This window comes from Chroicocephalus ridibundus, chromosome 8 (genome assembly GCF_963924245.1).
Source record: "Chroicocephalus ridibundus chromosome 8, bChrRid1.1, whole genome shotgun sequence".
NCBI lineage: Eukaryota > Metazoa > Chordata > Aves > Charadriiformes > Laridae > Chroicocephalus > Chroicocephalus ridibundus.
The window spans coordinates 25,259,657-25,282,497 of record NC_086291.1 but is presented as its reverse complement, the minus strand read 5'-3'; the positions used below and the strand labels follow the sequence as shown (position 1 = coordinate 25,282,497).

The 22,841-nt window shown below is 37.0% G+C and overlaps 1 protein-coding gene across 12 annotated transcripts in view; it reads left to right on the top strand.

Moving 5' to 3' along the window:
* The window catches only part of PTPRC (protein tyrosine phosphatase receptor type C), a 65,673-nt gene extending 43,147 nt beyond the window's left edge, over positions 1–22,526 (top strand). For 9 of the 12 annotated variants that reach the window (XM_063344550.1, XM_063344547.1, XM_063344542.1 and 6 more), the window contains 21 exons: positions 145–318; positions 3,133–3,326; positions 5,715–5,775; positions 6,518–6,626; positions 7,842–7,873; positions 9,031–9,146; positions 9,689–9,779; positions 9,872–9,948; positions 10,179–10,215; positions 10,641–10,738; positions 11,708–11,833; positions 13,772–13,929; positions 14,419–14,554; positions 15,234–15,383; positions 15,827–15,917; positions 16,282–16,415; positions 17,324–17,458; positions 17,781–17,903; positions 18,320–18,498; positions 19,170–19,305; positions 20,079–22,526. In XM_063344550.1, the coding sequence (XP_063200620.1) occupies positions 145–318; positions 3,133–3,326; positions 5,715–5,775; positions 6,518–6,626; positions 7,842–7,873; positions 9,031–9,146; positions 9,689–9,779; positions 9,872–9,948; positions 10,179–10,215; positions 10,641–10,738; positions 11,708–11,833; positions 13,772–13,929; positions 14,419–14,554; positions 15,234–15,383; positions 15,827–15,917; positions 16,282–16,415; positions 17,324–17,458; positions 17,781–17,903; positions 18,320–18,498; positions 19,170–19,305; positions 20,079–20,351 (2,630 nt within the window). In that variant the 3' untranslated portion in view covers positions 20,352–22,526. The remainder of the gene's footprint in view (positions 1–144; positions 319–3,132; positions 3,327–5,714; positions 5,776–6,517; positions 6,627–7,841; positions 7,874–9,030; positions 9,147–9,688; positions 9,780–9,871; positions 9,949–10,178; positions 10,216–10,640; positions 10,739–11,707; positions 11,834–13,771; positions 13,930–14,418; positions 14,555–15,233; positions 15,384–15,826; positions 15,918–16,281; positions 16,416–17,323; positions 17,459–17,780; positions 17,904–18,319; positions 18,499–19,169; positions 19,306–20,078) is intronic. The other 3 variants (XM_063344554.1, XM_063344553.1, XM_063344545.1) reach the window with 2 other exon arrangements.
* Positions 22,527–22,841: the final 315 nt, after the last annotated feature.

The window sequence follows — 22,841 nt, the reverse complement described above, 5'->3', positions numbered from 1 at the left end:
GCATTAGTAAGCAAGACAAAATAGCCAAGTACAAAGTAATTAAAATTGAAGTACAGATGACAGTGATTTCAGGTAGCTCTGATGAAGTGTAGGAGTTCCTGTGCTCCTAACATAAATTTCATTAATTTCAATAATTAATTTCAGGTTTTCTTACAGAGACTGTCAACGTGACAGAAGGTTACATGAGATTTAATTGCTCTGCATTCAAACCTTTCACCACGGGTGTGGTATTTGTGATTCCATATACGAAGAGCAGATATAATAATAACACGTTTAAGGGAAAACCTGGACAGCAGAGCTTTAGAACAAAGTCAGCAAGTAAGTCTCTTGTTTGCTAACTGTTATGAACAAAGTTGGTACTAACACAGGGAATATATACTTTCTCATTGTACTTCATTGTATTTTATATGTTATTACTATTAGCCATTACTATTAAACTGATTAACATTAAAAGAATTTCATTGAAATTCATATAATTAGTGTGTTTTTAATTACTTAATGTTAATCTATTTTTAATTATGTATTTAGTATTAGTATTATGTTATATATACACTTTTTTTTTAAAAAAAAACCCCTGCATTCATTTGAAATTCTTGATAAAAGATTTTAGAAAGCATTATGTCCCAATCTAAAGGAAAGATTCAAATTAAATAAAAGGAGAACGAAAACCATCAGCTTTTTCTTTGTGGCATGACAGCCACAAGGATGTGCAGAACGTACCTACCTTCTGTTCTGTAGTTGCCTGTTTGCTCAAAGCAGAGTTGAGTTACCCAGGCTACACCAAGACTGATGGCTGTACTGGGCTTGGGTTAGCTTGGATGTACATACACACGGTCAGCTTCTAAGACTCCACATTAGGTCAAAGCTAGATGTGTGCCGACCCTTGTGCTGTCAGAAAGGTCTGTGCACCTTTTTGGCTACACATTCAAAAACTTACCCCATGGTCCTGATTCTTTGTTTGACGTACATGTTCAATTCATAGAACTACAAGAAAAGTTAAAAAAACCCAACCAAACCCAACAGACTTTTAATCTTCAGATGTAGAGCATCATACTGTTTTAATTTCTTCTTTGAGAGATAAAAAACAAAATGAAAACCACCCAAAAACCCCACTTTTATCTAATTTCTCCCAGTACTTTTTTAGCTCTGGTTCTACCACCTCCAGACTCAGCTAGTATAGAGATACAGCTATAGGGAAACTATAATGGTTTATACCTGGTAAGATACTAAATTAATATTGCCTTTAATTTCACTGAATAAGCAAAAGATTTTTTTTTTTTTTTAAATAAAATATTATTTTTGTGCTAGTGATGTAATCATAATTTAAAGTGGTGACTTATTTCCCCAATAGCAGGAATAAGTAAATCTTTCTTTGCTTTTAGCACTCTGAAAAGTATGCAGAAACGGATATATAAGAACATTAAATCTGACTGCTTGTTTTAGTAAATGTTTTTCTGTAGAGCTTGGGGAAATACAGGGGCTTCTGTCAGACTATTGTTTTGAATTTGAATCCTAGCTTTCAGTGCAATATACAGAGCATTTGTATGAAGTTTTGTAGGCAATCCGTTAAAACATTGGCTTCTCCCTACTACTCTGGGTCATTGAGCTAACAGAATTTAGTTTATAGTTGGAAGAATACAGGAATTAAAATTATCACCTGAAGCCCCATGGAAAAAAAAAAAGCTGGTAAACGAATTGGTTGATCATGTAAACCACTTGATCAGAGACTTAAATGTAACACAAACTGAAAAATGTCTTTAAGTTTTAGACAGCCCTAATTTGAGCATGATCATGGTTTTTCTTTCTATGATAATCTAGTTTGAGCACATCAAATTTTGGAGCCCCCCGCTTTCTGCGGCTCCACTCATGTGTTAATAACTCAGGTGAAGATTACAGTCCACAATATAAGATTAGGGGTCTGGAAAAGGGAACCTCAGTTCCCTTATTTTTTGAGAAAATAACAAGCTGCCTGCCTTCATGAATTAATGGTATTCGTTAAACCTTCTCCAACTGTTACAGCAGTTGATGACATGATCAAGCAGATAGTGGAAGAGTTTTATGGCTTCTTGAACAAGAGAATATATCAGTAGAGCACAACTCCTCGGAAGTACAAAAATCCTACCTTTTATAACGTATTTTTTCATCTTCAACAAACACATTGCCTCCAGAAATGTTCACTTTCTCCCTGTCACAGCTTTTTCAGTATTATGCTGAAAAGGAATCTAACAAATCTGCCCTCTGGATAAAAATGAGCAGATACGTCGTAATCACACACTCAGACAAGTAAAATATCCTGCCACTCCCCAGTGGGATATTTCATCTGCTCATAAAGCCTCACACATCTTAGCTCTTCATATGAAGAAAAAAGCAACTGCTTTTTACTTTTCTTTTTTCATATGCTAGCTTGCAAATTGAAGTGACTGTTTTGAAGAAATTTCCATGGTGGTGTTCTACTGAAACGTGGCTAATGGAGCTGTCTTACCCAGAAGGTTATTTACTTTCTGAAAGGTTTTATAAACTCTCAATAAAGGTCCCTTGGGCTGTGCCCCAAGGCTGAAACCCATTTGCTACAACATACAGAATTAGAGTTAGAAAGCACAGATTAGATTTCACAGATTCCTGATAATTAAAAAGTAAAAAGTTTTTGTGGTTTTAGGCCGACTTTAAGACAATGTGACAGTTTAAGCAAAAGGATACTATTGCAAATATTAAAATATACTAGTAAATCCTGGTAGGAAATTTCATTTACAGAAGTTTTGAAACCTACACTCACACAGAAAACTGTTTGCTCCCCTGTCTTGCCTATTGTCCCACATTCCTCAAATGAGAAAGTGGTGTCAGACACAAAAGAGAGTTGCCATCGCATTATCTCTGCAGGCTGGCTGTCAGTAGAGCTCTGGTCTTCCCAGCTTTTTCAGTTCCACTTCACATCTTTTCCAGTTCAGATAAGCCTACGGTTAACTCAAAATTGATTTTATTTATCTTGTTAAATAGGGAGTAAAATTTTTAAGGCAAAAAATGTATGAAATTATTACGAGAGAAGGTAAGAAGCAGACATGAACACATACAGCTGTTGAAATGTTTGGGTTGAAATGATAAGAACGGAACCAGTAACGCTTCTTTTGTGAACAGAACCGGAGCCAGTGACTGATGTTAATGCAGCGCTGACAGCCGATAATGCTGTCCAAATTACGTGCAAAAGCCAGGAAGCGCATGGACCACAAAAAATATTTGAATTGGTTTGGGAAAATGGTCAAAATATTACTTCCGATGCTTGTAATTTTAAAAAAGAAAATCTCTTGTACTTGACAAAGTATACGTTTTCGGTAAGTAGGCTTATTAAATTAAATATATAAAATATTGCTGTATTTTCATTGTTTAAGCATATCATACTTGATTTTAGGAAAAAAGGCAAATATGGTGGCAGAGGAGTTAATCTATGGATCTGCAGGCGCAGATGTAAAGAAGTAGCAATTACCTCAGAAATAAAACGCACATGTGCCTAGCCTATCAATCAGTCCCTTGTGTGCTATTCCACGTAGGCTCTGACAGCATGGAAAATACAAGCTGAATAGGTTGTTTGTACTTGGGACAGAGAGAAATTTGGGGTTTCCATAAGTTTTAAAATAAGTTTAGTGTTTAAAGCACACCTCATTTAATGAATATGTGTCTGTCCATCAGAGGATAACAGTGGGATTTAAGTCTTGAGATAATTGCTCAGAAAGAAATTGTTCAGAATTTTTCACTGTGAAGATTTTGAAGCCTCAGGGGCTAGTTAGTGTAAACCCCTTCAGATCCTTTCACATGTCCTTACATCAGCCTTTTACAAGGCTGTTTCCATACAAAATATATCATCCTCTGTTTCTGAGCTTCACTTTCCTGAAGGCCTGCTGCTACCTTCTCTTCCTACAGGCATTTCACCCTTTGGACGTTTATTGCTTGCAAAGCCAATGATCTTGTGTGATGCCCTTAATGTAGGAATATGTTTTATATTCTGATAGCTCCTCTCAGTAAAGTTTAGGTAAGAAAGTAACCAGAAGGAATGATGGAGTTTTATTACTTTTAGGAACCAGTTTCACTCATTTTCCACAGTCTTTTCCTCTTTTCTCTGTGTCTTTCTGAGGAAATGCAGTATCAGAGAACCTGAGTAGTCTGGGTTTTGTTCCAAGGTTTTGTCAGTATTTGTCCAACAGATTCTGCTCAGAAAGCTTTGTATTTGGAAAATAAAGATGAGGTCCTGTAGGAGAAAAAGACACTTGGATTGCCCCTATAGTATGAGTCCCCTCCACTCCAGCAAGCTTTTTGCACACCACTTGCGGTGAGCAGTTTGCCGTACAGAAGAAATTGGCTGCTGCTCGGCTCTAAACCCTGGCTTCTGCTTCAAACTTATCTTGCCCAATTCTTACTGGAAAAACAGAGAAAGCTTTATGCTCTTAACTAGTAGTGAAAGGATTCTGGGTCAAGTTAGGGAAGGCTCAAGAAAAAAACCCAACCAGATCACCTGTGAGAGTTGGCAGATGTCACAGTTCCCTTCTGTCTGCACACTGAATTGTTCAGGGAATAAAGAGGAGCCTACCCAGCATACTTTCTGGTTTGGCGACGTTTTGACCGCGACTGCTGCACTAGGTTTCTGGCTTTTGCTATTTGAGAAGCTTCTTGCTAATTTCTGCCACCTCTGCTACTCCTCTGGATGTTGCCACCGACCATGGCTGTCTTCCCAGGTGCAGAATGCAGAAACCACCAACCCCCTGAACACATCGGCCTTTTAGAGCAGAGGCTGGGAGCTGGGGCACAGTCCTCAGAGTCTTCAGGAGAGGTTTCTCTGAAGGGATCGGGTAGGCTCAGTAAGAACTCAGCCCGCAGTCAGCAAGGGTGCTGAAAGCCCTTCTCCTTCCCTTTTGGATGATTTGTAGCAGGAGAATATTACTATTAAAATTGCTATTATTCAATCCTGTTAGTATTCTCCACTGTTTAGTATTAAATTTTTAAGTTTAATCCTAAGATTAATTTTTCTTCACAAGAAAAGTGTGAAATATTTGACGTACAAACTTCAAGCTGCCTATTAGATCTGATAGGAATTTCTATTAAAGAAACTTAAAAGACTGGATAAATGTAAAATATATTATGAAATATAAACACATCTAAACAAAGTTAGTAATTTAACACTAGGTAAAATAGTTAATGTTGCAAAAAAGCAGCTTATTTAAAAGTTTATTTTGGCTTCTATAATTTAACCTTTTATGGATTACTTCTCACACAGGAACTTGCATTCAAATATCCAGTTCATTTGACTATTTGTGTATTTACTGTTGAAGCAAATAAAATAATGATGTTTTATTACATATTACATGGTTAATTTTTTGATTTGAGAAATTTGATTTAGATCTGGTAAGAGATAAATTTGATTTTTTCCTTGAGATACGTCAGATTTTGATTTTGTAAAATGCGTCTCCTATTTCACTAACTTTTTTTTCAGTCATCTACTCTTTTTTTTGATCCAGATCTTGCTGTAACTTAGGTGAAAACCTGAGCTGCATTATATGTGCCTATACAAAGACTGACAGCGGATCCTGCTGTCAATGAGGCCGATTCATGGAAAATAGATGGATGTATTTCAAGGATCCATTGTGTTTTGCTTTTTTAAAAAAATATAATGCAGAAATTTTTACTTGTTAAATCTTAATATCTCTATTATTCTCACCCACTGTGTGCAGATCTTAATGTCTAATGGAGTCTATAAAGGGCAACCAGTAACGAAAAGTATAAAAACCAGATGTAAGTAAATATATACACATTTTTACTTTTAGAATTTAACATAGTAGAGAGTAATACTGTAAACTGTGAATTCCATTACAGTTGCTCCTAAGTAAAGATCTTAACTGCCTCTTTTTATAGTTAATAGCTTATCTGCATTTGCAAAAATAATATTCTCATTCAGCATTAATGTAACAGATCATGTTGACAAGTCATTGACCATAATTCAGAATTATTACACAGCTGTGGTTTCTTCAGGCAAAATTCGAATGCCACTAGAAATTAATTTCTCTCACTTAAATTTTTCACTTTAAGATTCTTTTCCGGTGTTCAGATCCTGCATTTCAGGAGCTGAATATCTGTGACTTGTCAGGGGTTCCCAGCTCTCAGATCAGGAGCAGCTGAGAGCTCCACCGCTCAGGTGTGCAGGCCACACAGAGCAGGAGACAACCACGGTAATGCCCAAGCAGTGAGTGAGTTGTGGCATTTTGACAGGTGGACCAAGGGAGTTGAAGTGAAAATTTTCTTAGTGAAGAAATAAATTCCCTCCTTTGCTTTAAGCTTAAAAGTTTTTGGCACTTTGGAATAAGAAACTTAAACTAAACCATTAAAAAGAATTATTTAGTTCTTTTACAACAAAATCAATCAGCCTTGGCCCTAGGAGGTATACAGGTTAAAAGAAAATAAGGGAAAAAAGAATTGTTTAAAATGCCATTAATTACGTATTCAAGAAATAATAAATATTTTCTTTTTCTGCTGCTAGATAATTCTAAAGCCCTGATTATATTCTTGGCATTCTTGATTGTTGTGACGTCAATTGCTTTACTACTGGTTCTGTACAAAATCTATGATCTTCACCAAAAAAAGCTTGGGTAAGCTTCATGTTTCTCTCCCTCTCTCATATAAACGGGGGAGAACGGGGGAGGAGGTTTTCTGGTTTTCCACAATATTTCCCAGTGGGTAGTGCAAAAATGTTACAAGTTTGATATTTCATTAATATTGGGAAAAGACATCCTTTTCCCTTTTAATCCTTTTGAAAGAAACTCAATTTTTGGTGTTTTTTTCTGGAAATGCAAATACAATAAAATAGATTTAAAATCTCTCTGCTATACCCCTTCCTCAAGGCACAGAAGAACTGATCTGATGACAGAACAAAATGTTTTGTCACTAGTTTGGTGAAATAATATTCACGAATATCTGGAAAACCTTTCCTCCCTGATTTAAGTTAAAAGCAATGAAATTAATACACACTTTCTTGGAAGGCTTTCAAATGCTTATTCGCCCAAAGCAGCATCTCAGGGAGGCTTCGTTTATTATAGTCATCTCTAGGTGACTTGGCAGTTCTGTAGGACAGTGGATTGCCATAAAAGAACAGTCAGTGCCAGAGCCCTGGAAAGCCAAGCTGACTGTGGCTGTTGCCGCAAAGGGAGGTGGTGCAATGTGTGAGGGGGCATTAGCTGCTGGTAGAAGTGGAGAAGTTAAGGCAATTTCTTTAGAAACCTCTCAGCCCTCTGGCAACAGCAAAACTTGGGGACTCGTCTCGTCCAACCCCTCTTCTCCCCCTGCTCTTCCCCTTAGGGAGACAAGGAGCTGCTCATGCTCAGATTGCAAACTTTTCTGCTTAGAGAAGCAAAACTAATTTTTCTTATACAGCTCCAGAGAGTCTGGCTTGTTCTCGGCTACTTAGCATTTAAACTTAATTTCATTATATTTTATGTGCGTGTTAGTTTTTTGTCACTTATTTAGGAAGAGAAACAAAGATGGCGTGAGCAGTAACTCCAGTGAAGAAATTAAAGACATGTTTGCTGCAGGTGGTATGGACAAATTAATGCAAGCGGTAAAGCTGTTTGATGTGGTTCCCTTGCTTCTCCATCTCAATAGTGCCCAGAGTAGGAAGACAAGCGTCCCAACCACCTCTGCGTAGGGCCTGTAAGCCCCAGTTGTAGCATTCTTGTTTCACAGCGAGCTTCTAATGTGATCATTATGAGCAGTCTTGGTGTTTACAGATGAAACTGCTTTTATTTAACTCATTACCATATCTGTGTCTTACTAGTCAAAGCTTTTACAGATGCTTTTGCTTCTTACAGCAATTCTTCTGAAGGCGTGAACCTTGTTGCAGGTGAGTGTCTTTATATATTCGGCAAGCAAATAAAATTAGTCACACGTCTCACTGCCACCTTTGGATTGATTACATTCTAGATTGTATATATAGAGTACAGACATCCACATGATAACACCTCATTTGGAGAAAAAAATACTTCAGTAAATACATAGCAGAAGTATTTATACTTAAATGAACTGAAAGGTTGTCAGTGTTTGAAAAACTCTCATTTATTATTTAATTACAAACACAATTGTGTTGTCCCAGACAATGGTTGCGATATGTTTAGACCTGAGAGTAAGTCCAGAGTCAAATACAGCTTCAGCCAGAATTTACTTCTCCTGTGCACCTCTTTCAAAGCAAGAATTTAAACGTAAGCCGATTGTTTTTTACAGAAAAATTTTGAAGGCTTTCAAATCTCAAAGACTGAAACCAAACATTATATGCAACTTTTTGCACAAGATTTCAAAGCCTACAAAGAAAGACAGAATCAGTCACTATCAGAAAGCTTCAAGAAAAAAATAACTTATGACATTCAAGAAATTAACTACATTAAATGGAAGTAATACTGTGTTGGTATTCAAATCCAGTTGCGAAAAAAAGAAGTCTTTTCAATGTAAATGAAAAACGAATAAATGTCTAGTTAGAGATGTTAAAACTTGTTCAACCACTGCTTTGTCATTAAAGATGGTATCACAGATTATTCCAACTCAGAGAATAAACTGGAGAAAATTTGGGAAAGTAGGCAATACATGTTTTTACATTTGTAGGCTGTTTGCACAGTAATCCATTTTACCACTGACGATAAATGGTCAGAATTGAAGTAGAGGGCAAGACTGTGTAACTGTTGTGGGTGTTGGGGCTGTTGCTGTGACCTGAATGTGACAATGGCCACTTGGTACAAAAGCGCTATGACTGCAACGTCCCATCACATGGCCTCCTCCTGAGGTGTTTCCAGTCGGGCAGCAGAGGTGAACAAGTTCTTTTATTGCCAGGGCCTGTTCACTCATAGCTGGCTCAGGCAACACCATTTTTTTAAAAAATAAACATGTTTAGTTCAAATAAAGAGATTTGTCCTTTTGGTAATTTATCTGACAATTTGAGAATCACGTTTACTGAAATGTAATTTACATTTTCAAAGTCAGTCGTGATAAATGTTCGACATATTTACACAGTTAAAGATGATGACAGGCAACTTCTGAACATAGAGCCAATTCCTTCGGAGCACTTGCTGGACACGTACAAGAGGAAGATTGCTGATGAAGGAAGACTTTTCTTGGATGAATTTCAGGTTTGTCATTAGCTCAAAATATATCAAGATTTGTAGAGAGGTGGTTGAAAGAATTCTGTTCAAGAGCATGATTGAAGTATATGTACTGGTTATAAATAAATAAAAAAAAACAGAATCTGAAAAATTGAGTGAATTCTCATCTAAGGTCAGAAAGACTTCAGTTAATTTTCCTAACAAGCTCTCATTCAAAGATGATGGTACGTTTTGGTTTTTTTTTTCCCTGAAGGTGTTTTTCAGCAAAAGCATAAAATACAGTCTAAATACTTCTCATTTTAAACTACCTTTCAATGCATATTTTCAATACTCTCTCTTACTGCATAGACATGGGGATATAAATAATACATAATTGTGGAGATATATATTATTTATATTAAAGGAAAAGAAATTTGTTTATTTTAGATGTAAGAAATACACGAAATAGTATCATATGAAACAGAGTGTCATCTTCCAGACTCAGTAGTATCTTCCATATGCATTTGACTGTCAGCAGAAGCTATTTTAAATATACGCTTGCCTAATAAAAGAAACATTGTATTTTACAGAGCATTCCTAGAGTTTTCACTAAATTTTCCATAAAGGAAGCCAAAAAAAGCCATAATCAGAACAAAAACCGTTACATCGATATCCTTCCATGTGAGTATTTGTTACAATTTTTGCATGTTTTATAAATACTTTCTCAGTGCCTTGAGATAATATAATTATTTTGTTTTAAATTATTTAAACAGATGATCATAACCGTGTTGAGCTCTCAGAGATCCCAGGAGACCCAGGATCAGACTATATCAATGCAAGTTATATCGATGTGAGTGACATCTACTTCAAAAAAAGTCTTAGGCACTATTGAAGAAATTCTGTAGTCTCTACATTTCATGCATCAAACACCTTTGAGGATTTTCATTTGAGTTCTTTCCATCTTTGTCAAGTGTTCGGTGTTATTGGACTGTTGCATATTGAATTTATTTTTAAAATTGCAAGTCTTTTAAATTGTTCATGCTTCCTTTCTAAAAGTTGATAACATTGTACTTTTTATAGGGCTTCAAAGAACCAAGAAAATACATTGCCGCACAAGGTAATTTTTAACCTCAAAAGAGTATGTTTTATTCATTCACCCATTTTTTGTTAGAGTATTAGTAAATTTAAAGAAAAACAGAAAATCTGACATTTTGAAATTTAATATGAAAAAGTTACCAATGAGCTTTTTCTTAGGGAATTTTGTGAAGATGAATAAATTTTACTTCAAAGGCAGATTTCTCATGTTGTATAATTTTATACTAAAAGTTTTCAGATTTCACAGCTAGGCACTAAAGATATATAGGAGGCCTTTAAAATGCTGTAGCCTAATGGCAGCAGTCATAATGAAATCAAGTGTGTGGCTTTTATTTGCGTGATCTCTGGTTAGCTTTTCAGACTGTATGGCTAAGCATGTCAAGAAGGCAGGTGTTTTTTCATGCAGTTGCACTCTTCGAAAAACTCCCTTAAAATATCTCCCGTTAGGCCCCAAGGATGAAACCACAGACGATTTCTGGAGAATGATCTGGGAACAGAAGGCAACAATTATTGTCATGGTGACTCGCTGTGAGGAAGGAAAGAGGGTGAGAAATATCCAACCATCTACCCACCCATCCATCCATCCATTCATACATCTTTCCATCCTTCCATCCTTCTTTTGTCTGAAACAGAATGGGTTGCTGTGCTGTGGTGAATTACATTTTCTTCTTAGTACTCTGTTGTCGTTCTTTGTTCTCCTGTTGTGGCAGAACCTATGTTGGAAATCATGCCAAAACAGTGTTGCCTTGTGGAATTACCACTCTTATCAGAAAATGTCGCTTTAGTCACAGCTGTAAGTAGCAGAGGATGAGCTTCCAAATTACAGCTAATAAACACAGAGAAAGGCTCAAGGTAGAACTCTAGCTCTTTACAGACCTGTCATAAAACATATGGTTTGTATTTTTCTCCTGTCTATTATCTTCTGATATCCTGGCAATGCCCTCAGTAAATCCTAGGCAGAATATTTTTATCATCTGTTGTCTTTGCCCTTTAACTGGAAGGTTGGGTGCTTCTGGCTTGCTTTTGTTCCTTATTCCAGTTACAGCAGGAAGAAGGGGAACTAGCGTTTTAACTGCTTTTAAAGGTTAAAAGGTTGGCAGCATGCAGATTTACGGTATCCCCAAGTCGATGTTATAGGCAGGCCGGAGCAACATCCCTCATGAAGACTAAAGAAGTAGTCATAGAAGTAGCTGCAAACTTTTCTACAGGCTTCAGGCAACAGCAACAGTAGCTGTTCACGTTTTCAACTAGTGTACAGGATTTTTTTGCCGCTTTATGTTTCAAGTTAAATTCAGTGGGCATAAACTTCAGGTCAGAGACCTGAGTTGTTGGGTATTTGGAATTATTTAGCATTGACATCCTAACCAGTGACAGCCTTTTCAGGAGAGGACAAGGCCTGTGAGAAGTTAGGAATACTACACCGAGTTGCTGTCTATTTTAAATCAGCCTTTCTCATAGCTCCCAGCTCTCTGCCACTTCTGTCATGCCACTCACCTAACTTCCTATCTTCATAGAACAAATGTGCCCAGTACTGGCCATCAATGGAGAACGGCTCTGCAACATATGGGGGCATCGTTGTGAAGATCAACGAAAGTAAAACGTGTCCAGATTATGTCATTCAGAAACTACACATCACGAACGTAAGTTGATTTAAATGTGCAAGACTGACTGGAATTGGAGTGTCTATTTGAAGTCTGTAGGTATCATTGAGAGATCCTTTTAAGTGGCTATCAATGGAAGATACTCTGCTGCTTTTCCCTGACCAACATATAGTTTAAGAGAAAACTTCTTAGATGTAGGTGTCATTCCTTAAAAGAAATAGGAGTTAGACATATATTTCCCAACTTAAAAATGTATTTTCCTTAGTACTCTGGAATCTACATTTAAGAAGAAACTGTTAATATGCTGTGAAGTATGGAAAACTTAATACACTGTGGTTTCCTTAGGTATTTAGCTTATTCTTCAACACAGAAATTTTGTGGTTTATGTGTATGTCAGCGTAACCTTCTGCAAGTAAAATCAGTGTAACTCATAGAGCACCATTATCTTCCCTCAGGATAATCGTACAGTGGGACAATTACAAATTCTGGTAATCTCAAGTGCATTTATAAACAAAAGTGTTTTAAAATTACAATTTGGCTACGTGTAGAATCATTCAGGCTGGTTAATTCTCTTTTATACATCTGAAATCACATTAGTTGCTCTATGTGTAATTGAGAACAAAATTTGCTGTCTAAGGCTAAATGCTCCTTTCAGGCCCTTTGCAAAAAGATTTCAGTGAAGGTAAATGGAGCATAAGTCATAGCTAAAAGCATTAAGACTCAAAGAGTAAATCTGCTGACAGATCTTCGGCAACATAGTGAATCAACAGACCTTGATCTATGATTCCAGCTGGAAATTTCTGTTCTGTTTCTTTCCTATTCTTCTTCCTATTAATGCATGTTGTGTTAAAATTTACTCAGGAAGTGGTCTGATTAAAAGACAGTTGTAACTTAGCGTGAAGACAGTGAGAATATCAAGATGTTAAGAATTAACTATTAACAGACATTGCTCTGTAACTAGGACAATCTGACAGTAGAAATGAGAGATTTCTGCAGGTTGAGGACTGATATTTTTAGAGCTGTCTGCTCTCTGTTCGGCTGACATCATATTAATGTAGACAAAACTGTTATTGGTTGTGGAATTTAAGAGTGGTCCCTAGTGAGAAAGTGGAGACCTCTGCCGTTCTGGTGGAATAGCGATGTATAATTACTGAAAAGGTGGCAAATAACTCTGTGAATAACTGTGGCACAACTGGATAATTAAATTTTGAGTAAGAATTTGGGGGTTAGTTGCTGGGGAAGTGCCTGTATAGTCATACTAAAACTTGGCCAGCAAAAGAATGCCATTGAGATGTCTTTCTCATTTTGTTTTATAATCATGGTTATCAAAATATATGTCCTCTCTTCTAATCTAACAGCAACATTTGAAAGTAGGACTCAAGATTTGAAATGCTTTAAGCTTTAATCGAGAGACTTAAGAGGGTCACTCTCATTGAAAATCATAGGTTTTCTTCTGTCTACTTCTAGACCATAGAATTCTGAGTTACAGTTTAAATGTTTGTTGTTTGTTAGTTTGTGTTTCTTTTTTCTTAAAATCTGTTTTACCCTCAGCAAGCTACTCCTAGGAAACATAAGAGAATTACCAACCTGTACCCTTGGAGTAAGCAGAGCTATACACTGGCCAAGTTGTTTATAAGTACAGTGGAGAGACCTATTATTCTCTGGATCCCAGGCCAACCTGAGAAAAAAGTATTTTTAGCAACGCTTTGAACCTCCTGCTCATCCTCTGTTGGAGTCATTGTGTATTCCTGATTCATGGATAATTTTTAATTAAAATTGAATATGAAAACTGTTGTAACCTGAGAGGCCGTTTGGATTACATTATAACACACTGTTTGAAATTTCTATTTCACCATTTGAGGACTGTTGCCCTTATTTTTCTTCTGCTTTGTCTATCTGCACCTCATTTTGGCTTTGTGTGTATGTGTGTGTGTATATATATATATACATATATAAACCCCACTTCACTTTGTCTAGGCAAGAGAAAGGACAGCTGGAAGAGACGTCACTCATATCCAGTTCACAAGCTGGCCAGACCATGGAGTCCCTGAGGATCCTCATCTCCTTCTCAAACTCCGACGCAGAGTTAATGCTCTCAGCAACTTTTTTAGTGGCCCAATAGTGGTTCATTGCAGGTAAATATATATATATTTTTTTTAAAATCTCTTAATGTTAAATGAACATGAAGTGAACCTATTCAGAAAAGGGACCTGGCAAACGTATTTGCCTGATCCCAAATTTTATGACTTGATTACTTGAGAGTGAGGCAACCAAATATGCATAATAAAGCCTGTTTTCTGAAGGTTATTCACGTTGATAAAATCTGAGGATACATAGACCTTCGGGCTTTCAGAAAGCAGCTGTGTAAATGTCAGGCTACACTGGCTATATGCAATATTGGCCTTACTTTTATTAAAAGATATTCAAAATACAAACTCCTCCTTGTTTCAGAGGCCAATTAATTTACAGCAAGAACGGTTTCCATATCCCGTTGTTACACATTTTCACTTTCGCTCTCTCACTGGTCTCTCCCTCTCTCTTTCGCTCTCTCACTGTTCCCCTCCCAGACTGGGACCGGGAGATGCCATTCCCTCTCCATAACCAAATCCCTTTGTGCTTTGCAGTGCTGGTGTTGGGCGCACCGGGACGTATATAGGAATTGATGCCATGCTGGAGGGGCTGGATGCAGAAGGCAGAGTGGATGTTTATGGCTATGTTGTAAAGCTGCGTCGGCAGCGGTGCCTCATGGTTCAAGTAGAGGTATCTCACTAAAACTCCTCTCACTTTAGGACTCTCCTCTGCTAGGGCTTCTTCAGTATTTCTCAGAAGTGCACTGCTCTGTCTTGGGTACTGCTACAGTCCAATGGAAGTTGTTCATAGAAAACATAGCTCGGAAAAATATTAAGAGAGAGAAAAACTTCCAACACAGTTTTTCAGTTTTAGTAACTTCAACTTTTTAAGTTTAGGCTTTAAAAAAAGAAGCCAAGACGAACATTATAGATTTGATAATCCAGCTTTTGGCATAAAATTCACAAATGCAAAATTGAGCTTGCATAGTCAAACTTAATTTTCAAATTCTAAAAACTGTCTGTCTACGTGAGATTTTCAGTTGTGTTGAGGGTACGACGAAAGTCACGCACTGCAATGCCCGTTTTTAATTTATTTAACCGTTTTGCAAATCTTTCAAATCTCAATTGCATATTTCTTGAATGACATTACATTTATTTGCAGAACACTTCCTCCAACACACTAAATGTGCTCTAAAATGTCTAATTTGTGTATATTTAATGTCCATTTAATGTTAATGCTTAATATTATTAACAGTAATAACATCATGGGAGTAATAGTTTCTTATAATGGTTTTAAAAAGTGATATGACTTTCTTTTTTTTAACTCTTTAAAAACTTCATTTTTAAACCCTTCAAATGGGAAACACCAGTCACAGTACATCCTTATCCATCAAGCGCTAGTGGAATACAATCAGTATGGAGAAACAGAGGTCAGTCTCTCGGAACTGCATTCCTATCTTAACAATCTGAAAAGAAAAGATCCTCCGAGTGATCCCTCTCTGCTGGAGGCAGAGTTTCAGGTAAATAAGCATTGCATTCTAGTGCCTTTACCTCCCACTTACATTAGAAAGTGCCTTGCACAATAGTCATAAGGCAGAGATACCATGCGCAATAGATCACTTCTGTGCTGTTTTTTTTTTTCTGGCACAGAAACAGTTTCTTTGCTTTCATGAAAAAAAGTTGTAAATTAATGAGATTTTATTCCTGCTTTTGATGTTAATGTTATTTTGCAAAGATGGGGAGCACACAACAATTACTTGTGTCTATGTGCATGACTTCCTGTGCCATTGTACATGGTATAGCAGGCATTTTTAAACTATAGTCCAGATGTGACCAAAGTTTAAAGAATTAAAGTAAGAAGTGAGGCGCTGAGAGATGAAGACTGGGAGTGGGTGTCCAGAGGGAACAATGATCCCAGGAAACACTTTCATCAAGAATAATACCAAACGTCCTCTTTCTTTAGAGATTACCTTCCTATAAGGGGTGGCGGACACAGAACACTGGGAATCGTGAGGAAAATAAAAGCAAAAATAGGAACGCCAACATAATTCCATGTACGTATTTTCCATTAACCTTCTTATTTTATCTGTTATCTCCTGTAAGGAAACCTAGTAAATTTTTAAAAAATGAGGACAGTAAATAATAACCTTAATGACATTTATTTTATTAATTTTCTCAACACTAAAATTAGAAACTTCTCATAGTGTTTTTAAAAAAGAAGAGATGAGTTTTTAAAAATATTAATTATTGGGAGTACTTAAGTTTATTTCAAATGAAGTGGCCTTCGTTCTGCAGTCTGTTGTGAAAAAACGGGTCTTTTTCTATCTCTTTTCCCCCCTGCATGTGCAGGGACAGCCCCTCTCTAATGCTATCCCTGAGCTGCAGTGTGGTGTGACAGTGACACTTTGTCTCATGCAGATGACTTTAACCGAGTGCCGATCAGGCACGAAGATGAATGCAGAAAGGAGGGTGAACATGATTCAGATGATTCCTCAGATGAGGACAGTGACTGTGAGGAATCAAGCAAATACATCAATGCTTCCTTCATAACTGTATGTATTTAGGGGATCCAATATAAGTATTTCACAAGCTTTCCGCTAAAACTGTATTCTAGCTTGAGCTCTGATTCTCTCATTTGCTTCACAAATAGAATAGGATTTACCTGAATAAGGGAGAAACATCTGACAGTCGACTGGCGAATCCATTTGTAGTTTTAATCATCAAAATCTTCTACCTTTTGCTGCAGTAATAAATCTTTTCCCCTTACATGGTCTTAGACAGTGCAATCTCAAATAATGACACTAAACATAGAAACACTTTTTTTTTGCACGTGTGTGTGTTATGATTAAAACCACTAGCTTTCAGACTGGCCTCGTGATAACGTGTATTTCTATCGGTAAGCATCTGCCTGTGTACAAGTTGATCCATATTAATTTTTTCCCCTGTTAGTGAAATGGGGGTATAGTTATTCACATATACAAAACCCTACTAGTGAAAATTGGGGGCATCAGGGTTTTTTTGTATAATATATACCTCCAAAAGGAGAGAAGGTGTCGGTCACTAATGAAGTAATTGATTTTAATGGAATTAGTAGTTAAATTCAATTTACGTGAATCCTTTAAAATGCTGCACAGTTAGGATATCTATTCAGAGTAAATGTATTTTTACTTTTGGATAGCTTGGTGTGAAATGACTTGTGCACCAACTTTGTGTGGTTTGAAGTCAATTTCTTACTGGTCAAATTAGGCAGCTGTGTAGAATTAATTTTTGAGTTTAATGTCATTTGGCTAATAGAATTCCTGTAAGACCATTACGTACTGTGGTAGGCATGTTTTCCCATAAAGTAAAGGGTTCATTAGTTTATTTCACTGGGTATTCTTTAAATGACAATGAGTTCTGTTGCATGGAAATCACATTTCAAATGAATTTAAGAAAATAATATTGAAAATTTCTTTTATAGGGTTACTGGGGTCCGAAAGCCATGATTGCAACACAGGGACCACTGCAGGAAACTATCTCTGACTTCTGGCAAATGGTCTTCCAAAGAAAAGTCAAAGTCATTGTTATGCTGACGGAGCTGAAAGAAGGAGATCAGGTGAGGGCACCATCTTGACGCTGACGTATTAAGGGTCCTCTATATGCAAAGAAAAGTCTGCACTGCACTCTCTCATTCCCTTCTTCCAGTTAAGCGTGTTTCATAGGATGAGGAATTTGGATTTCCAACATCATTTGTTCTATTATTTACCTCTTTAATTTACTTCCTAATGAATTTTTGAGGGGAAGAGTGTATGCTATATTTTAAAATACAGTGACAATCCTGCTACTTTAAAGTCTATACATTCTGTAAGTGCATGTGAAAGATAAAATAAAAAGAGGTTTGAATGGCATACACTGACTTGTACTTTTATCCATTTTAGGAACTCTGTGCACAGTACTGGGGAGAAGGAAAACAAACGTATGATGGCATAGAAGTTCAAATGACAGATGTCAACTGTTGTCCTAGCTATACCATACGTGCATTTGATGTTACACATCTGAAGGTAAAAGCTTCTTTTCAAATTCTAAAAGGAAGTTTTAAATTTGTTTCCCTGTTATAAACTTAGCCTAAAGAAAGAGAAGGGACAGTTCCTACTGCATTTACCTCCTGCTCTAAGAAATGGAAATATTTTTATCTTCCAGACCAGCAGCCAACCACGATAAATGCTATAAAATAGCTCAAATTTCCCATTTAGTGAGTTGCTGAGATGGTGGTAGTGGAGTCTTGGGAGGTCAGCTGTCTGTTGTACTTTGAGGGAAGTTTGGATGTCTACCTACCTCATATTCATGAGGTAGAACTCACATCACCATGTGCAGTTCCTCAGGAATACAGTTTTTCTTTTGTAAATTAGCTGCAATAGACGTATTACATCTTTATTTTAACCTGAATATTGACTACATCTCCACTGATGTTTTTCAGACAAAAGAAACACAGAAGGTGTACCAGTATCAGTATCACAAGTGGAGTGGCTTGGATGTTCCAGAAAACCCCAAGGATTTAGTCAGCATGATTCTCAACCTTAAACAAAAAGTCCCAGCCAGACCAGTCACTGAGGACAACAGGAGTACCCGCAGCGTCCCGCTTGTTGTCCACTGCCGGTGGGTCTGAAGTCAGCGTATACCTTAACCTATCTCTAAGGTCTGGATATACGTAACGATCACAATTTTGGGATGCCTACCTTTTCCCGCAAGCCTTTCCATATGTCTGGAGACAGCTCTGCCTAGAAGATTCCTCGAACTGTTCAAGCTTAACCTTTTTGGTTGTGGTGCTGAAAAGTGAGCACGCTTCTCTTCAGCAAGCGTGGGTGCGAAGCAGATGGTCAGAGCTAGCTGCTCTCGCCTGGTACACATGTTCTGAGAAGAAATGCTTGGTCCAGCTGCTCTCGTAGCATACTACTAATGAGGATCCAGCAGAGCTTTTAGGTTCATCTCTCACTCCAGTACCTAAGCCCACTTTTTTACGACAATTTCCAGGAACAGCCTTGCATAACATCTAAACTAGAGGATAATCCAATTGTTGAGACTGTAACTCTGAAGTTTCTGGTTTCTCTCTTACCCCTTAAATGGTCACATGGGATCCAGGTAGCCTCTAGATAAACTGTCTTGTGTGTGTCCTAGAGATATTCTTAATTGTAACAATTTCAGACCAGTAAAAAATGTTTTGGAAATGTAATTCATTATGTAATCTTTGAAATGAATCTAACATTTAATCAGAAGACTCACCGATTTTACATTTTAAATTTACATGTACATTTTACATCATCTTCTAGTGATGGATCACGGCAGACTGGTGTATTTTGTGCTTTAATGACCCTCTTGGAAAGCGCAGAAATAGAAGAAGTAATAGATGTTTTTCAAGTAGTAAAAGCTCTTCGTCGCACCAGGCTGGGAGTGGTTTCCACCTTTGTAAGTAAATCTTACGAATTACCAGAAAAAACGTTGAGATTACTTGTCATGGTCACTAATATCCTGATAACCTTACCCCTCATTTCTGCATAGGGAACACTAATTGTAATCAGGACATTCACAGCCACTCACTACTACTTGCCAGTTGGCTGTTGCTGATAAGAATGAAGGGGTCTGTGAGATGTCCGGAGCTGCAATTCTGTAACACCTTTGTGGAAGGGTGGATATGATAAAATTACAAATTGCATAAATTGATGTTTCTGCAATTGCTTCAGGGATGTACGTGTACAGTGTCCCTTAACTTCTGCAGAGTTAGGAGGTTAACTCCATTTCACAGGCTTGTTTTGTTTAACTCCTTCCAGAGGAACTGCGTCTTTATGGCATACAAACACACACTGATAAACCAGACCTAAGCGGCATTGATGGGGGGCAGGTTATTAGACGACTTTCCTAGACTCCTTACAACATGTGTTGTTTACAGCTTAGGTACTGTAAAAAACATATTTGGGGGATTTTGTGAACCAAGAGGGTACTGAGTGACAACTTGGAACTGTCTGATGCAGGCAGTTACAGAGACTTTCCAAAACATGAAATCAGAATAAACCATAAAAGCAACACTCCGTACACCAAAAATTCTGGAAGCTACTTCATATGCAGTCTTCTGTGTTCAACTACATGTTACATTTTAAAATTTAAGAAAATGGAGAAAGAATGGGTTTATTCTTGAGCTCTGAGGGTTCCATTCATGCTAACCTCTTTTCTTTATATTTAAGGAACATTACCAATTTCTGTATGACACCATCGCCAGTATCTACCCTGCACAGAATGGTCAAATAAAGAAGAACAGCCAGCAGGAAGATAAAGTTGAATTTTGCAGTGAAGTAGAAAAAACTAATCCGGAAACTGATTTGATCACTATTGATCTTACCCCACCAACGCCAGAGGGAAATGAGGCTTCTGAAGTCTGTGATGATTCTAAGGCTGCAGATGGCATTAAGGGAACAGAAAGCTCTACAAACGGGCCCACAACTCCAGTTCTAACTTAGAGGCTATACTAAAAAAAAAAAAAAAGTGCTTTGTCATGTGCAAAATATCTAAGGCAAATAAGAAGTATAAGGTTTCTTCCTCTTCCCACCTTTTTTTTGGAAAATGTTTACTGTTATATCAGTTTTTCAAAGGTACAAATTTAAAGGAATACTTGAAACTTGTAGAGTGCAACAACGAACTGTGAAAGTTTAACTTTTGTGTAGATTTGCATTTAATACTTCTTCAGAAACCTTTTCACTATTTTTATACTTTTTCTTTTAAAAATATGTACAGTATTATACTATGCTGAGCAGTGGGAAGAAAGTTTTTTGACTTCTGTGACAAGGAGAAAAGCAACTCAGAACAAGATCAGTGTGTTGCAAAACCAGGTCTGTCTTCAAAACTATTAGCAAGTACATTAACCTAATTGGTAAGCATACACTGTAGCATTTCAGGAGTGATGACCAAGCGCTGCTTTAATAATACTCTGTGGAACCTGTGGGACTTTGGCAAACAGTTTTAAGAGCTTATCATTTACATCATGTGGCAATTCCAAGGAATTCAGATTTATGGCAAATCTGTGAATCCTCCCATATCAATGTGGAATAGAAATTTTTTGCATTTTTCTGACTCGCCTCAAGGTGTCCTTGTTGCTCCACGTATATTAATCTGAGATTTCCATGTTAGACTCAAAGAAGAGTTTGGAGATGGGCATTCGAATGATTGCAACAATTCTGATAGAAAACACATTCTGTTTACTCTTAGAGCTTAAAATACTGCATGCTTGCACATCTATTTCTTATGCTTACTGTTATTTAAAGGGACTGCTTCCATGAATGCATCTGACCTGTTTTCAGAATTGGAAAATACTTAGAGGTTTTTCCTCCAAACCTTGTAGATTTTAATTGGTACAGGATTTTTTTTTTTTCATTATGCGGTGTTGTAAGTTACAGTTGTGATATTTTTACTATTTCTTGCTGGATTTTAGCCTGCTGTCTCAAGAACAAATAAAAAGATAATTAATAGTCGACAAGGTACAAATTATTTTCTTCTATTGGACTCTGCAAACTGGTAATTTTCTGCTAAATGAACAGAATATCATCCTAGCCCATCTGTTGATAAAATTTACAAATTTCAGTAGGAAAACACACCATTGAATTCTTATGGAACTGTGCATGAACCCAGGTAAGTGTCATCATTCTCTCATAGAGGAAGGAAATTTCATTTTTATTTTGCTCGAAGTCATTAAAGAAAGAGTCACTCAACAGATTCAGTCCTCCTACTTTATCACTGCATATTCCTCACGTCTCTTTACAAAACATAATTGAAAATACTTAGAAAGCCATGTAAAACAACACGTACAGTCACACTTGGTTTAAACATTAATTTAATTTTGCTGTTACTCTAGATCAAATATTTCACTTACAATTATCAGCTCAGACAAGCACTTCCTGGCAGTATTGCTTGAGTAAGTGGCAGCAAACAGTGACAGAGGCAATGAGTTCCCCTCGACTACCAGCCGAACTGCCTTTTCAGGTGAAGTTGTGCTAAGTGATAAACTAACAAAGCTGAGGGGGTCACCTGTGGAGAAAAAGCTCTTGAGACTAAACATGAACATAATAAAAACAGGTTGTAGGCCCAAAGCCTGGTGGGTATTTTTAGAGCAACATGTCAAAATTGCAAATTTTTTTTGGAGATCAAAAGAGCCTTGGATGCAGATCCACTTACTGGTGCTCACTGGATGACAGAGAACAACTAATTTCTTTTTCTTCTTCTAAGACTTGGCTGCTGTAAAGCCTCTCTAGCTCATTCAGGTAGTAAAATAAAGCGGGCAGTGCAGCTACTAAGAGTAGCTTAGTAGTGGAGACAGAGAATAGTCACACTTTTAGGAGTAACAGAAAATGTTTCCCGAACCAAAAATTAGGCACAAATTTTCATTTGTGTAAATCTGAGGGCACTCATGCACTTCACTTCCTTGAAAACTGGTTCTGCAGCTTTTTAAGATCCTGCAGCACCTGGGCTGTAAAAATTCTGGAGGATTTTGTTTGCTTAAATTGTTTCCTAGAATAATTTCAATGTTTTTTTGACTGCATATTTTTTTTTAAAAATGCCTGACAGGTTAACACTTGATTTGTGAATGTATTTTGAAAGAAAAGTCCTGAACTATGTTAAATTTTGCCTCATGCATGTCTTAATTATTAGCCCAATCAGAGAAACAGAGCCTTCCATTAAAACTGCCCTCATGTGCCTAGTGTAAACCACTTTTGGAATAAAGTTCTATATAGTCACAAGGGGATAACCTGAGCTCTTGGCTTTTAATTATTTTAAAATTAAATAACACTTCATACAATTAAATCTCATTAAATCCCAGTGTGACAACTGAGGGAATCTGTCTTAACATAGCTTAGAAGTTCCAATTGCTTCTAGGAACTCTCTGTGTATGTACCAGGGATGGTTTTTTTCCCTCTCTATTGTCATTTGAATTTCAGAAATCCACAAGGTGGTGACAC